Source organism: Lygodium microphyllum, chromosome 13 (genome assembly GCF_053477565.2).
Source record: "Lygodium microphyllum isolate KBCC chromosome 13, Lygodium_microphyllum_v1.1.10, whole genome shotgun sequence".
NCBI classification, from domain to species: domain Eukaryota; kingdom Viridiplantae; phylum Streptophyta; class Polypodiopsida; order Schizaeales; family Lygodiaceae; genus Lygodium; species Lygodium microphyllum.
In genome coordinates, this window is record NC_141147.1 from 22,160,236 (window position 1) to 22,177,088 (window position 16,853).

At 44.1% G+C, this 16,853-nt stretch overlaps 1 protein-coding gene across 1 annotated transcript; it reads right to left on the minus strand.

Annotated features, from left to right (window-relative positions):
• Window positions 1–701: 701 nt before the first annotated feature.
• Window positions 702–2,520, minus strand: LOC148026409 (uncharacterized). The gene has a single exon (XM_087690292.1). The coding sequence runs from the start codon at window positions 2,517–2,519 to the stop codon at window positions 702–704; it is 1,818 nt and encodes a 605-aa protein (XP_087546418.1). The 5' UTR covers window position 2,520.
• Window positions 2,521–16,853: the final 14,333 nt, after the last annotated feature.

Here is a 16,853-nt window from a genome sequence, read left to right on the forward strand (position 1 = left end):
TGTCAGTTCTTTACCCTTTGAAGTTCCAACATTGGATCTATAGACTATTTTGGGAAAAAGTTACCTTCTCAAGCCCGAGGCTTCGATGCATATTTACATTTTGTAAACACTTTTTACTCTTTTGGTAATATATGACCACGCATTACAAAAAAAAAGAGGTGAAATTTTGACATTTTCGACACGTTAACAAACTAAATGCTAATGGCCTAGTTGAAATTTTGTTTTGAGTCTTTTGTTTAAGAAAATGGAAGTGTGAAAGTTATATTGAGACAAGGTAGAGTATTTCTACAACTTTATCATAGGGAATCAGATCAGCCCTCAAATTTGAAGGGCTACCCAACTTTTCATTTAGAAGGTCTTAGAAGACCTCTCCTTTTCTTTTTAAAGAGTTTGGAAGGGCATATAATTATTTTTCTAAAATTCTTACCTTTCTTTTGAAGGGTAATATATGTATCACCCCTCTCTAGAAGGGCAAAACCCCCTTTGAAGGGTGTTGCAACCTTCAAATTTTAGGCCTAATAGGGATTGTTTTTTTGGATGGCTTTAGGAGAGAGAGGCTTGACAATGGAATCTTGCCCGATGTGGTTTTGTTTTGGCAATGGGCTTTCATCTCACGATCTTGTGCAGTACTGGATTAATGCAGAATGGATAATGGATTTACTTCGAAGGAGGATGTACTTTTAACACTATGCTGTATACTGCTAGCGCATTAGGCGCCGCCTGGTACATGCGGGGAGCGGGGTTCCGCAGAGGGCAGGATTGCCAGGGCGGTAGGAGGACACAGGGAAGGTGTTGAAGGGCTGCTGCGGCGGGATGGGACCGGCCAGCTGATTGTCGGAGACGTTGAAGGAGGCCAGGCCTTGGAGGTGCGTCGCGAAGGCGACAGGGATGTTGCCGGACAGTTGGTTGTCCTGCAGCGACAGGAAGCGGAGGGAGTTACCGAGATTGGCCAGCTCTGTCGGGATGGCCCCGGAGAGGTTGTTGTAGGAGAGGTCCAGGCTCTGCAGGTTGGCGAGGGAGCCGAGCTCGGCTGGGATGACCCCCGTTAGGGCGTTGTATGAGAGGTCCAGGCTCTGCAGGTTGGCGTGGGAGCCGAGCTCGGCTGGGATGGCCCCGAAGAGGTTGTTGTATGAGAGGTCCAGGCTCTGCAGGTTGGCGAGGGAGCCGAGCTCGGATGGGATGACCCCCGTTAGGGCGTTGTATGAGAGGTCCAGGCTCTGCAGGTTGGCGTGGGAGCCGAGCTCGGCTGGGATGGCCCCGAAGAGGTTGTTGTATGAGAGGTCCAGGCTCTGCAGGTTGGCGAGGGAGCCGAGCTCGGATGGGATGACCCCCGTTAGGGCGTTGTATGAGAGATTCAGGCTCTGCAGGTTGGCGATGGAGCCGAGCTCGGGCGGGATGGTGCCTGTGAGGGCGTTGTGTGAGAGGTCGATGAGAGGAGTGACCTCGTTGGAGTTGTCGTCGGCTCCCTGAAGCTTCTTGAGGTTGGCCACCCACTGCGGGAAGGGACCCGACAGGCCGCAGGAGCTGAGGTGGAGCTCCCGGAGCTTGGGCAGGGTGGAGAGGCCCGATATGGCCGCCGACGAGGCGCTGCTGATGTCGCCCAGCGGGTTGCCGTCCAGGCGCACGACCTGCAGGCTGTGGAGGTTGCTCATGTCCTCGGGCAGGCCCCCGATTGCGTTGTGGTCCAGGTACAGGACGAAGAGGTTGGTGAGGTTGGTGGTGAAGGCGGCCGGGACCACGCCCGAGAGGTTGTTGAGGGCCAGGTCGGCGGTGAAGAGGTTGGAGAGGAGGCCGAAGGAGGGCGGGATGGACCCGCTGATGAGGTTGTTGGCGATGCGGATGTGCTGCAGGCTGGCCATGCCCCCGATGGCGCTGGGCAGCGGGCCGCTGAGCATGTTGTGGGACAGGTCGAGCACCCGGAGGCTGGTCAACTGGTCGAAGGACTCCGGGATGCCACCCGAGAGCGCGTTGTAGGACAGGTCGAGCTCCCGGAGGCCGCTGAGCTGCCCCAAGGACTCCGGGATGGCTCCCGTGAGGCCCCCCCCGCTGCCGCTGTCGGTCATCATGTTGGCTAGCGACAGCTGCTGGAGCTTGGTGAGCTTGCCCAGAGACGGAGGGATGCTACCCTGGAAGCTGTTCTCCTGCAGCTTGAGCAGCTGCAGCTCCGACAGGGAGCCCAGCAGGGGCGACAGCACCCCCTGCAGCCTGCCCCCCGAGAGGTCCAGCTGCACCACGCGGCCGCTGCTGGCCTCGCAGGTGACGCCCTCCCAGGAGCAGCAGTCGGACATGGACGCCGTCCACGCCGCCAGCTTCTGAGACGGGTCCTTGGCCACGGCCCCCTTGACGGCCAGAAGAGCCGCCCGGTCCTGCGCCACGCAGGCAGCTGCGGCCACCGAGGTGCCGGTTACGCAGTGCTGTATGATGAGCATGCTGAGGGCGATCGAGAATATCAAGGAAGCGACAGGAGTAGAGTTGCGAGGGCTACAGGTAATTATAACGCGGTGAACGTGGGAAGCCATCATCAATGGTATCCTATGCAGCAGCAGGAGGAGGAGGAGGCAAAGAAGCTAATAGTAAGACGACAGGCGGGTTGGTAATGTTTATGCAAGAAGAATACGCCCCGCCATTTATCATATCGAGTGTTGGGACGGCATTTCCCTGTCTGACGAGGTCTGATCAGGAAAGACCTTCGATTCTCACACCACGTAAAGTCTTTGATTGCAATTTGTCAAACTACAGAAGAAAAGCCTGCGAGTCGACTTTGCCACGGCCCAGTCAGCCCACGATCAGTGGCATCTCCAGACCGAACCTTCTCAAGTTCGCCTTGGCGAGCACTAGCAAGCCCGGCCGGCCTGCTGACTGCTGAGTCCTGACCGAGCTTCAGATCGTCTTGGTAGACGAGTTCCACCTCCCCAGCTTCCGTCACACCACGGTCCAATTTTGTCGTTTAGCTCCTTCTAAATTGCTCTACTGCTGCTTAGCGTAAAGGGGTCATTACAGTGTCTTTTAACAGTCTTCCATTGTAAATTTTTTCTTCCAACTGAGTTTGTTAAATGTTTTTTAATAATTAAACTGTTCATATCATATAGAGTTTAAATTAAAAATATCGAGTCATTTTGATGTTTTTTGGATCCGGTTATAAATGAAGGGTTTATAAAAGAGTGGGTCAATAGAGTGACACTCAAGGATGCGCTTCTTTAAGGTTTTACAAAATCCTAAAATATGAAATAAACTTACTTGGCTCGATAGTTTGACTTGTAGTAATCTTATATGTAATCTTAAGATATGAAAAAAATATTTACATGGCTCGGTTGTTTGACTTTCATTAGCCTCATCTATAATTTTTAAAAGTTCATATCATAATGTTAAGTGACTAAAAGAGCATTAAAAAAAAAAATACAAAATTGCCACTCAATTGGGGTGGGATGTGTTTTTTTTGGGGGGGCATCACTTTATTGGCCCATTTACCCTAGTACTAGCCTAGGACATTTTCTAACACATTCATATTCGGTCCATACCTTCTCATGGATATGTCTTTTGTCAAGATAATCTCCAACATTGACCCCAAAAGCTTGCCATTCATTACCTGCATGACTTTGTTTTCCATTGAAGGCCTTTAAGAGGTTTCTTTTTTAGTGACTCTATTAGCTCCATTGCCTTTGGGCCAAAATATCACTTTGGTGTGTCAAATTCTCCATGAATTGCTATGAAAACAGAGTGAATCATGCTAACATTTAAGGACATGAGACATTGCAACAACACAACAATATATGTTAGGCTTGAATCAGGAAAGTTGAGATTACATGAAGGCATTAATGCTATTCAATGAGCATCAAAATCCATAAAGCCTCCCTATTTGGCTTCGTAAAATCAATATAAATTTATTATGTGCCTATTGGAGTTGCTTTAGAAGCTCACTTTGGTATGTGGCTTAATTATGGTTTCTTTATATGTTTGGGGGGGACCACTCAGAAATATGTGTGTATGTCACATAGGTTCCAAATAGGGGATTTTAACAATACCATTTTTACATGTTTTTTCCACACAAAAGGATAACATATAAAGGGGTTACTCACAGACTGGATAGAAAAGGGATGTGTAAAAAATCCATAGATATGGATATTTTTAAATAAGCCTTGAACACACGTGATTAGAGGGTTTATATATAGTGAACCCCTCGAGTTTATATGCTAATAGTTGAACAAGTAACATATCCTCCATCCTCCTCAATGTGCTAATGTATGGAGCTTATGGCCTTAGAACACTTATTTACAAGGGACTAAAGTCTAAATTGAATGCTACTACTATGGGTATTTCTTTTGTAAGACCTAGCATCTCTTGTAATACTTTCATGTTAGCTTCATCAGCACCATTAGGGACCTTGCCCTTGGAAGAGTCCCTATGGATAACATCATGCTTGACGATTTCTCACTTTGATCTGTCTACTCATTCAACAATTTCTTAAGCAAATGGTATAGATCACGATCCTTAAATGATTGCAAAAATCTTCTAGCTATCCAAACCAATTATATTATTTTATCACATTATGTATGTCACTAAACTCATCAACATGGAACAAGTAAGATGGCAACTCATTCATTCACTAGAGAAAAAATGGACTCTCTTTGGGCCCTTACAAATATTATAGTTTAAAAGGTGGGCCTTTTGGACTATCCAATTGGAAGGTAGAATGTTGACATTGATGGAGGGTGAATCTTCTCTCTCCAAATCTCTACTTTTTAATTTTAAAAAAAGGGTAGTGGAGGATTAAAAAAGGAAGGGGAATGAATAGTGCACAATTTTTGAGTTACTCTATTCTCATACTCCCCCCTCCCCTTTTTTGTCCATTTTTCAATTTCACTTTTTCTTCCTCCCACAAAATTAGTTTAACCTAGAGCTTGAATATCGGACTCCTTTCCTTCTCTTCTCCATTCCAATGAATTTTTGTGGCTGTTGAAGCTTTGTAGTACGAGCGAATTGGGTTTTAATCCTTCCACTTCCCTCTACAATTTCCTCTCCATATAGCTGTAGAATTTGGGCAAAACATAGGTGCCCATCTCTCTCTATGATTTCTCTGTTTTGTTGTTTTTTAGTAGGATTTGATGTCGATTCTAATTCTTTATGATACTTTCTTATACATATTATTTTAGGCAAGAGGCATATGTGCTCATTCATATATATATATCTCATTTCTCTTTTCTGTTATTTAGGAATTGGAGTTTGATATTGGTTCTAAGTCCTGTTGTCGTCTTGTAGAGATTATTTTGGGCAAGAGGCATAGGTGCTCATCTCTCTGTTTTTTTTTTTTGTTGTTGTGGTTTCTCTTTTTGTGTGTGTGTGTGTGTGTGTGTGTGTGTTTTCTCTTTTCTACAAATTTTTCCAATAGAGCTTCATGTAGGTTCTAACTATTGCTATTGTCTTCTTGAAAGGATTATTTTGGGCAAGATTGCATATGTGCTTGTGGGTGTGTGTGTGCATGTGTGTGTGTGTGTGTGCGTACGCGCGCATGCGCGCTCATGTGCACACACGTACGCACATGTGCCTATTCTCTTTTTTTCTATTTTTACAATAGGGTTTATGTTGGTTCTAACTTTAGAATTAGTTGTTGTTGCAGCAATCAACATAGAGTAGAGCATAGATTCCATCTTCTATTCAATATGTTTTGATGATCATGACTTTAGAATCAATTGTTCTAGCAATAATCAATAGAAATAAATTTAGATATTCTATTTTATAGATATATTTTTTATCTTTTTTGTTACTAGAATTCATATGAATAATTAGTTATTTCAATTTTCATTGAAGTGATATGTTTTTGTAACATGCAGATATTGTGCATGGTTGATGTGAAGTACGTAACTCTGGATCAACTTTGCTATGGTGAGTAATTCCATTTATGTTGAATGGAATGGGTGAAAGGGAGCAACAGATTGAAGGTTGGACTCAAGAGCTATGGTGGGAGAGCAAGAGCAAGAAAGGGAGAGACTAGAAATGGAAACTCCAATAGTCACAATGTGTGACCGGGCCTTCCTTTATTCAAACTGTCACTAAAAGAATAAAGAATAAAGTGACGGTGACAGGTGCTCGCCACCTGCAGTGTGCAGTGGCGATGACTGTCAGTGTAATAATATACGGGCGGCTAGGCTGAGGCGCCTTTACCCCCAACAATCTCCCACTTAAAGGCGAATCTGCCCCAGTGAGGAGTGAAAAGAAAAAGAAAAAAGATAGTACAACTTGTACACATGTACAACAGGATGAGGAAAGTCGTAATCTCATCCCACGCCCATCAACCTCTTGAGGAAGGCAAAGCACTTTGTAGAGAGGCTTTTCGTGAGCAACAGATCTGCAGGATTCTGGTCAGCTCGAGATCTTGACAAGATCAATAGACTTGTCCTCAACGACTCCACGTATGAAGTGATACCTCACCTCAATGTGTTTTGTCTTCGCATGGAAGACCGGATTCTTGGCTAACTGAATAGCACTCATAGAATCTGAATGCAGTGTAGGGATAGCATCAATACCAAGATCAGCAACTAAAGGACCCAACCAAATGGCCTTCTTGCAAGCCTCAGTGAGACTGCAACATACTCGACCTTCGTAGTAGAAAGGGCCGTGCAATTCTGTACCATGGATATCCAAGAAACAGCACCTCTAGCATAGGTGAATACAGAGCTGGAAGTGGACTTCCTACTATTTTCATGTCATGCATAATCAGAGTCAGTGTACCCCATGACTCCTGTATCCTGGCTGCCATGGCATATGCACATATCTGCAGTACCCTTCAGGTACCTCATGATACCCTTCATCACAGCATCCCAATGCTTCTTGCCAGGTGTAGCCATATAGCGTGCCACAACACCAACTGCAAAGGCAATATCTGGACGAGTGGCTATTATGGCATACATAAGACTGCCCACTGTGGATGCATAGGGATTCTTGGCCATCTCGGCATCTGTCTGTGGATAATCAGCTTGTGATACTTTCACATAAGAAGGCAATGGACAACCAATAGGCTTTACGTCCTGCATGCGGAAGCGCTCAAGGACTTTATGAATGTACTCCCTCTGTGACAAGTAGAGGAGTCCTTGATGCCTGTCGCGTCTAATGCGTATACCAAGTATGTGAGTGGCCTGTCCCAGATCTTTCATCTCAAAGCTCTTCTTGACCTGAGCCTTAAGAGCATCTAGCTCATCATGAGCTTTCCCTGCTATTAGCACATCATCCACATAGAGTACCAAAATCAATAAAGAACCATCACGAGCTTTCTTCGTGTAAAGACAGGGATCCATAGCACTCCTGCTATAGCCATGTTGGTTGCTATAGCCATATATATCTCATTTCTCTTTTCTGTTATTTAGGAATTGGAGTTTGATATTGGTTCTAAGTCCTGTTGTCGTCTTGTAGAGATTATTTTGGGCAAGAGGCATAGGTGCTCATCTCTCTGTTTTTTTTTTTTGTTGTTGTGGTTTCTCTTTTTGTGTGTGTGTGTGTGTGTGTGTGTGTGTGTGTTTTCTCTTTTCTACAAATTTTTCCAATAGAGCTTCATGTAGGTTCTAACTATTGCTATTGTCTTCTTGAAAGGATTATTTTGGGCAAGATTGCATATGTGCTTGTGGGTGTGTGTGTGCATGTGTGTGTGTGTGTGTGCGTACGCGCGCATGCGCGCTCATGTGCACACACGTACGCACATGTGCCTATTCTCTTTTTTTCTATTTTTACAATAGGGTTTATGTTGGTTCTAACTTTAGAATTAGTTGTTGTTGCAGCAATCAACATAGAGTAGAGCATAGATTCCATCTTCTATTCAATATGTTTTGATGATCATGACTTTAGAATCAATTGTTCTAGCAATAATCAATAGAAATAAATTTAGATATTCTATTTTATAGATATATTTTTTATCTTTTTTGTTACTAGAATTCATATGAATAATTAGTTATTTCAATTTTCATTGAAGTGATATGTTTTTGTAACATGCAGATATTGTGCATGGTTGATGTGAAGTACGTAACTCTGGATCAACTTTGCTATGGTGAGTAATTCCATTTATGTTGAATGGAATGGGTGAAAGGGAGCAACAGATTGAAGGTTGGACTCAAGAGCTATGGTGGGAGAGCAAGAGCAAGAAAGGGAGAGACTAGAAATGGAAACTCCAATAGTCACAATGTGTGACTGGGCCTTCCTTTATTCAAACTGTCACTAAAAGAATAAAGAATAAAGTGACGGTGACAGGTGCTCGCCACCTGCAGTGTGCAGTGGCGATGACTGTCAGTGTAATAATATACGGGCGGCTAGGCTGAGGCGCCTTTACCCCCAACAATCTCCCACTTAAAGGCGAATCTGCCCCAGTGAGGAGTGAAAAGAAAAAGAAAAAAGATAGTACAACTTGTACACATGTACAACAGGATGAGGAAAGTCGTAATCTCATCCCACGCCCATCAACCTCTTGAGGAAGGCAAAGCACTTTGTAGAGAGGCTTTTCGTGAGCAACAGATCTGCAGGATTCTGGTCAGCTCGAGATCTTGACAAGATCAATAGACTTGTCCTCAACGACTCCACGTATGAAGTGATACCTCACCTCAATGTGTTTTGTCTTCGCATGGAAGACCGGATTCTTGGCTAACTGAATAGCACTCATAGAATCTGAATGCAGTGTAGGGATAGCATCAATACCAAGATCAGCAACTAAAGGACCCAACCAAATGGCCTTCTTGCAAGCCTCAGTGAGACTGCAACATACTCGACCTTCGTAGTAGAAAGGGCCGTGCAATTCTGTACCATGGATATCCAAGAAACAGCACCTCTAGCATAGGTGAATACAGAGCTGGAAGTGGACTTCCTACTATTTTCATGTCATGCATAATCAGAGTCAGTGTACCCCATGACTCCTGTATCCTGGCTGCCATGGCATATGCACATATCTGCAGTACCCTTCAGGTACCTCATGATACCCTTCATCACAGCATCCCAATGCTTCTTGCCAGGTGTAGCCATATAGCGTGCCACAACACCAACTGCAAAGGCAATATCTGGACGAGTGGCTATTATGGCATACATAAGACTGCCCACTGTGGATGCATAGGGATTCTTGGCCATCTCGGCATCTGTCTGTGGATAATCAGCTTGTGATACTTTCACATAAGAAGGCAATGGACAACCAATAGGCTTTACGTCCTGCATGCGGAAGCGCTCAAGGACTTTATGAATGTACTCCCTCTGTGACAAGTAGAGGAGTCCTTGATGCCTGTCGCGTCTAATGCGTATACCAAGTATGTGAGTGGCCTGTCCCAGATCTTTCATCTCAAAGCTCTTCTTGACCTGAGCCTTAAGAGCATCTAGCTCATCATGAGCTTTCCCTGCTATTAGCACATCATCCACATAGAGTACCAAAATCAATAAAGAACCATCACGAGCTTTCTTCGTGTAAAGACAGGGATCCATAGCACTCCTGCTATAGCCATGTTGGTTGCTATAGCCATATATATCTCATTTCTCTTTTCTGTTATTTAGGAATTGGAGTTTGATATTGGTTCTAAGTCCTGTTGTCGTCTTGTAGAGATTATTTTGGGCAAGAGGCATAGGTGCTCATCTCTCTGTTTTTTTTTTTGTTGTTGTGGTTTCTCTTTTTGTGTGTGTGTGTGTGTGTGTGTGTGTGTGTGTTTTCTCTTTTCTACAAATTTTTCCAATAGAGCTTCATGTAGGTTCTAACTATTGCTATTGTCTTCTTGAAAGGATTATTTTGGGCAAGATTGCATATGTGCTTGTGGGTGTGTGTGTGCATGTGTGTGTGTGTGTGTGCGTACGCGCGCATGCGCGCTCATGTGCACACACGTACGCACATGTGCCTATTCTCTTTTTTTCTATTTTTACAATAGGGTTGATGTTGGTTCTAACTTTAGAATTAGTTGTTGTTGCAGCAATCAACATAGAGTAGAGCATAGATTCCATCTTCTATTCAATATGTTTTGATGATCATGACTTTAGAATCAATTGTTCTAGCAATAATCAATAGAAATAAATTTAGATATTCTATTTTATAGATATATTTTTTATCTTTTTTGTTACTAGAATTCATATGAATAATTAGTTATTTCAATTTTCATTGAAGTGATATGTTTTTGTAACATGCAGATATTGTGCATGGTTGATGTGAAGTACGTAACTCTGGATCAACTTTGCTATGGTGAGTAATTCCATTTATGTTGAATGGAATGGGTGAAAGGGAGCAACAGATTGAAGGTTGGACTCAAGAGCTATGGTGGGAGAGCAAGAGCAAGAAAGGGAGAGACTAGAAATGGAAACTCCAATAGTCACAATGTGTGACCGGGCCTTCCTTTATTCAAACTGTCACTAAAAGAATAAAGAATAAAGTGACGGTGACAGGTGCTCGCCACCTGCAGTGTGCAGTGGCGATGACTGTCAGTGTAATAATATACGGGCGGCTAGGCTGAGGCGCCTTTACCCCCAACAATCTCCCACTTAAAGGCGAATCTGCCCCAGTGAGGAGTGAAAAGAAAAAGAAAAAAGATAGTACAACTTGTACACATGTACAACAGGATGAGGAAAGTCGTAATCTCATCCCACGCCCATCAACCTCTTGAGGAAGGCAAAGCACTCTGTAGAGAGGCTTTTCGTGAGCAACAGATCTGCAAGATTCTGGTCAACTCGAGATCTTGACAAGATCAATAGACTTGTCCTCAACGACTCCACGTATGAAGTGATACCTCACCTCAATGTGTTTTGTCTTCGCATGGAAGACCGGATTCTTGGCTAACTGAATAGCACTCATAGAATCTGAATGCAGTGTAGGGATAGCATCAATACCAAGATCAGCAACTAAAGGACCCAACCAAATGGCCTTCTTGCAAGCCTCAGTGAGACTGCAACATACTCGACCTTCGTAGTAGAAAGGGCCGTGCAATTCTGTACCATGGATATCCAAGAAACAGCACCTCTAGCATAGGTGAATACAGAGCTGGAAGTGGACTTCCTACTATTTTCATGTCGTGCATAATCAGAGTCAGTGTACCCCATGACTCCTGTATCCTGGCTGCCATAGCATATGCACATATCTGCAGTACCCTTCAGGTACCTCATGATACCCTTCATCACAGCATCCCAATGCTTCTTGCCAGGTGTAGCCATATAGCGTGCCACAACACCAACTGCAAAGGCAATATCTAGACGAGTGGCTATTATGGCATACATAAGACTGCCCACTGTGGATGCATAGGGATTCTTGGCCATCTCGGCATCTGTCTGTGGATAATCAGCTTGTGATACTTTCACATAAGAAGGCAATGGACAACCAATAGGCTTTACGTCCTGCATGCGGAAGCGCTCAAGGACTTTATGAATGTACTCCCTCTGTGACAAGTAGAGGAGTCCTTGATGCCTGTCGCGTCTAATGCGTATACCAAATATGTGAGTGGCCTGTCCCAGATCTTTCATCTCAAAGCTCTTCTTGACCTAAGCCTTAAGAGCATCTAGCTCATCATGAGCTTTCCCTGCTATTAGCACATCATCCACATAGAGTACCAAAATCAATAAAGAACCATCACGAGCTTTCTTCGTGTAAAGACAGGGATCCATAGCACTCCTGCTATAGCCATGTGATTGCATAAAGGCATCAAACTTATACCACTCCCTAGGTGCCTGTTTCAAGCCATAAAGACTTTTCTTCAATTTGCACACTAGGTGCTCCCTGCCAGGTTCTGCAAAGCCCTTAGGCTGCTCCATATAAATCTCATCATACAAGTCCCCATGTAAGAAAGCCGTCTTGACATCCATCTGGTATAAATCCAAGTCAAGCTGAGCAACCAAAGCCAAGACTAAGAGTAGGGTGGTCATGTTAACCATAGGAGAAAAGACCTCATCAAAGTCCACACCATGTTCCTACTTAAAACCCTTTGCTACCAATCTAGCCTTGTATGTCGGCTTGGGGTGTCCAGGGGTACTTTTCAGCTTGTACACCCACTTGCATGGCAAAGCCTTCTTGCCCATAGGCAAAGAAACCAAATCCCAAGTTTCATTCTTATGCAAGGAGTCTATCTCAGACTGCATAGCCCTCTCCCAAGAGTGACTGTCACCCCTGCACATAGCCTCATCATAAGTGAAAGGCTCTTCTGCATATGTAACCAAGACATAATGCATCGAGGGCTGAAATCTATCAGGTGGATGTCTGTCTCTAGTAGACCGTCTCACGGCAGGCTCTATTGCTTGTCCAGCTGCCTGTTCAACACCCTGACCATGAGCATCTGCTACAGCTGTAGGCTGTCCAACTGGCTGTGCGGGAGCTCTCGGCTCCTCCTGAAATATGACCCTGCGGATCTCAACAACTCTCTCAGGCTGCCTATTCATTTTGTCTTCATGGAAGACTACATCATGACTGCGGATGACTTTCCGCACTTGCAGATCCCAGAGATGATAACCCATCTCGCTTGCATCCCCATAACCAAGGAAAATGCAATTGACACTCTTGGGATCCAGCTTATTTTTCTTGTCCCTGGGCACATGGAAAAATTCCTCACATCCAAAGACACGGAGATGTGCATAAGAGGGAGGTTTTCTAGTCCATACCTCCTCTCCAACCTGGAAATCCAAACCACTAGAGGGTGATCTGTTTATGACATACACAACTGTACTAACTGCCTCAGCCCAAAAGCTCTGTGGTAGGCCTACATGGCTAAGCATACTACGTACACGCTCCTGGATGGTTCTATTCATCCGCTCAGCCAAACCATTCTGGGGGGGTGTAGGGGGTGGTTAACTGACGCTTAATACCCCTCTCATCACATAACTACTCAAAAGCACGTGAGACATACTCACCCCCATTATCTGTCCTTAGGCATTTTAGCCTATACCCAGACTGGTTCTCAACCAATGCAAGCCATCTCTAAAACACAACCAAGACATCGGATTTCAGCTTAATGGGATAAGCCCAAACTTTCCATGAAAAATCATCTATGTACGTAACAAAATACTTTGCACCACCCATAGACTGACAAGGCATGGGCCCACAAACATCCGAATGTACCAATGCCAAGGGCTCACTCATGCGTGGCCTACCAGACTTCTTATGTGTAGACCTAGTTTGCCTGCCATAAAGACAATGCTCACATGAATCAAAACATGCATAATCAAGGGGCGGTAAGTACTGCAAACCAGAAAGCATTTTCATTCCCTTCAAAGATATATGGCCCAAAATGGGCATGCCAAAGAGATACATGTGGGATAGAACCCACAGACAAAACATGATCAAGGGAAGAAGCTGATACAATCAAGGGGTAGAGACTATCAGCCTTGGCACCTTTCACAATCACAAGTCTGCCACGAGTGATCTTCCATGTAGAGTCTCCAAAACATATATGATATCTTGTGTCATCAAGCTGTCCAGCTGACATGAGACTACGTGTCAAAGCAGGTACATGACGTACATCCTGCATAACAAAACTGCTGCTAGAAGAAAACTGCTATTGAGATATCGAGCTCCACTCGTGATATGCCAGGGTGACTGTTGTGCATTTATGTCACTGACTTATTAGCTGCAGATGCGGTTGGTACACCGCCCATGAATAATAGCTAGATGACAGCTATCCTTATCTACTAGTTCGTGGCTCAGTTAGTATGCCACCTTAGTTAGTTGAGTTTGGTTTGAAACCCATATATAGGGTTCTTCTATTTCTTTGTACTTGAGTTCTTTTTTGGCTTACACAACTAAGAAGAGGAAAACTGTTTTTCAGCCTCCACCTGTGTGTGTATTCCCCCATTGTGTAAGTGAGAAAGCTACAAGTGAGACTCCTTCCTTCTCTCCCACAATCTTGACAACTGCAGTCTATCATTACCAATGCCTACAATATCAAGAGAGCTGTCATCACCCAAGCGCACAGAACCCGAAATAGTATGGTATGAATGAAACCACTCTCGGCAAGGTGTCACATGAAAGGACGCACCTAATTCCAAGAGTCAACACTGTGCATACATGTATCTCTATCATCTGCAAAGCACTAGAAGAAGCTGTTACGATATAATCATCATCATCAACATTCTCAGGCTGCATGACATTGATCTCTTTAATTTTAACACTGGACTTTGCAAGTACTATGCTGCGATCAGAAGACTTATCCTGCACTTTGTCTTTCCCCTTATCTTTGCAACTTTCATTGCACAATTCATGGCATTGTGACCTAATATGGCCCTTTTTCCCACAATGGTGACAAGTAACATGTGCATTCTTTCCACGGGATTTGCTACGTGACTTCCCACGAGACTTGGACCGAGATTTCTGAGAATTCCGTCCACGGCCACTACCACTGCCATGCTTTCCATATCCATCATTCCTGCCTCTAACTGTCATAGCATGAGACACACGAGAGGCATTCAAATTCTTACAGTTAACCTCTTCCTGCAGAAGAGCACTCTCAATATTAGATAATTTCAAGGTAGCAGTAGAGGCACATAATGCAGTGCGGAATACATCCCATGACTCATTAAGAGTACCAAGCAAGAAAAGAGGAGTGACATCCTCTGCAAAAGTGATGTCCAGCGAAGTCAAGTTCTTGAGTATAGCATGGAACTGGCTCAAGTGAGCAGACGTAGTCACATTCTCCTTCATGCACAGATCCATAAGCTGCTTCAGCCAATACATGTGACTCGCTGGACTTTTCTTTTCATAGAGATTTTTGATCTTTTCCTACAACTGCCATGCACTCTATTCTTGCTCAAAGACATTATAGTGAACCTGTTCTGTGAGAGACAAAACAATAGTGGACTTGCATAACTCATCAAGCTCAAGCCATTCCTCATCTAGGCGGATGCCTGCTTAACCTCAAAGGTTTGATCTACGATTTCTGCACCAACACCTGCCAAATCTGGCTCTTCCAATAAGAGTATTTCGTACCATCAAGCTTAGTGATGTTGAAAATAGCATGATCAGTGGACAAACTGTCCAAATGCAGGCTAGAAGATGGTAGACACAGTTCAAAACTACTTGTTGTTTCTTGCAGAAAATGATTAAAAAATCACCAAAATTGAGAAAAAATGGCGAAGAAAGTGGAACCAAAGCTACTGTCCACCAAGTACTAGTGAAAGTACATCATTTCAAAGTGTTTCAACATGAAAAATCCATGTCAGTCCATACATATATGCTTGCCGTAATAAATTTCAGACTTCAGTAAAAGAGAGCTAACAGTGCCAAAATCGGATCCCAAGGCAATCAGATACTACCAAGACCAAAGCCAACATCATGCGGACATAGCATAAGCATATGATGGTCAATGAGCAGGAATCCAACACCCAAGTATGTCAGATAAACATCTGCCAGTGAGTAGGTACATCCCCCAGGCAACGGGCAAAGTGTTCCTACCACTACCAAAACTTGACACAAGTAGGTGTCAGTTCACAAAGATACGGATCCAAAACTGAGACTTAGCTCATAAGCAGACAATGAACCGAGACATATGATGTATCATCCCAAAAGGTAAGAAGTCCCAAAGTCTCAAGTGTTTGTAATTGCTCAATAGCATATAATGGCTCAATGCATAAAAGTACGACTTGCTCAATGTCTGATAAGCATTCAAGAATGCTCCCACTGGCACAAAAGCTGTATGTACGAGCTCAAGAGCTCAAGCCAAGACAAGACACAGTGCCAATGACATAAGTCCAAGACAATACATCAATAGTACATCCCGAACATGTAGGCGGTAGAGCATCCGTATGTAGCATCCATAAGCATGTAAGGCATCAAGTACATCCCAAGATATAACTCTGGCAAGCCAATAAATAGCTCAAGTAAGCTCCGAGAATACAAGGTCAAGCCAAGACCGAACTCCAATAGCAATAGGCTCCAAACAATGTAACTAGCATGTAGTAATGGCATAGGCTAAGCATGTCAAGACCGGGTCAGACATAAGCAACATACATGCCATAAGTACATCCAAGACGGAGCATCCAAATGCTTTGCAAAGTGAGCTCAATCTCAACCAATGATCCCAAATCAAAACCGAGCTCTATGTCGAACCCCAAGTGTCAATACATAACCATATATGTCTGAAACATAGTCCGAAAAGCATAGGCATAAGTATACATGAGTAAAATGACTTCAGTCCAACTATGTACAGCAATGATTTACTATTCAAAACTGAGAATTTCAGCACCAAAATCAGCTCCAAATGGTTTCCAAACAATAGGAATACATTCCCCTAACACCCGAGCATCAAACAGGACCAACCGGGCATCAAATAACAATGCCAAACAAGCTGTAGCATAAAATGTCAGTGTAACACTATCATAATCTACCTGTGGAATGTTATGACAGTCCCAAAACAATGTTAAATCAGTCCAAATGGTATGCCAACACATCAACCATCAAAACCAAGCATCAAAGCATGTTCATATGCCCGAAATGGAGCCTTTCGAAGTGCCAATGGAGGGGGAGAGCTGTTGTTGTGACTGTCAATGTTGAAGACACATATGGGAGGGCTGCGTGATTCTGCCAATTGTAAATGCTGGTCCTGTGGCTGCAAAAAATGGTGGCCAAGCTTCGGAGGGTTCCAATTAAAGCCAAGGAAGGCTTCAAACAAGCTCCAACAAGTCTTGTTCAAAGGCAAGTGAGATATGAAGCAAGGGAGATTCAATGGTGGTTGCCCCAATCTTGTTTACAGCCTGTGAGACCTAAGAACTGAAGTAAACCCTAAAGAAAATGATCAAATACCTTTGATGTAATGCCCTGAAGGTGCCCAACAATGCTGGGAAGGTGCTCGAGAAGCCGGGGAGTGATGGGAGCTCGAAGGAGTCGGATATGGCTGCCGGGAAGGAGACACAATGCAGGTAGGGAGTCGATGGGGTGCTGAGAG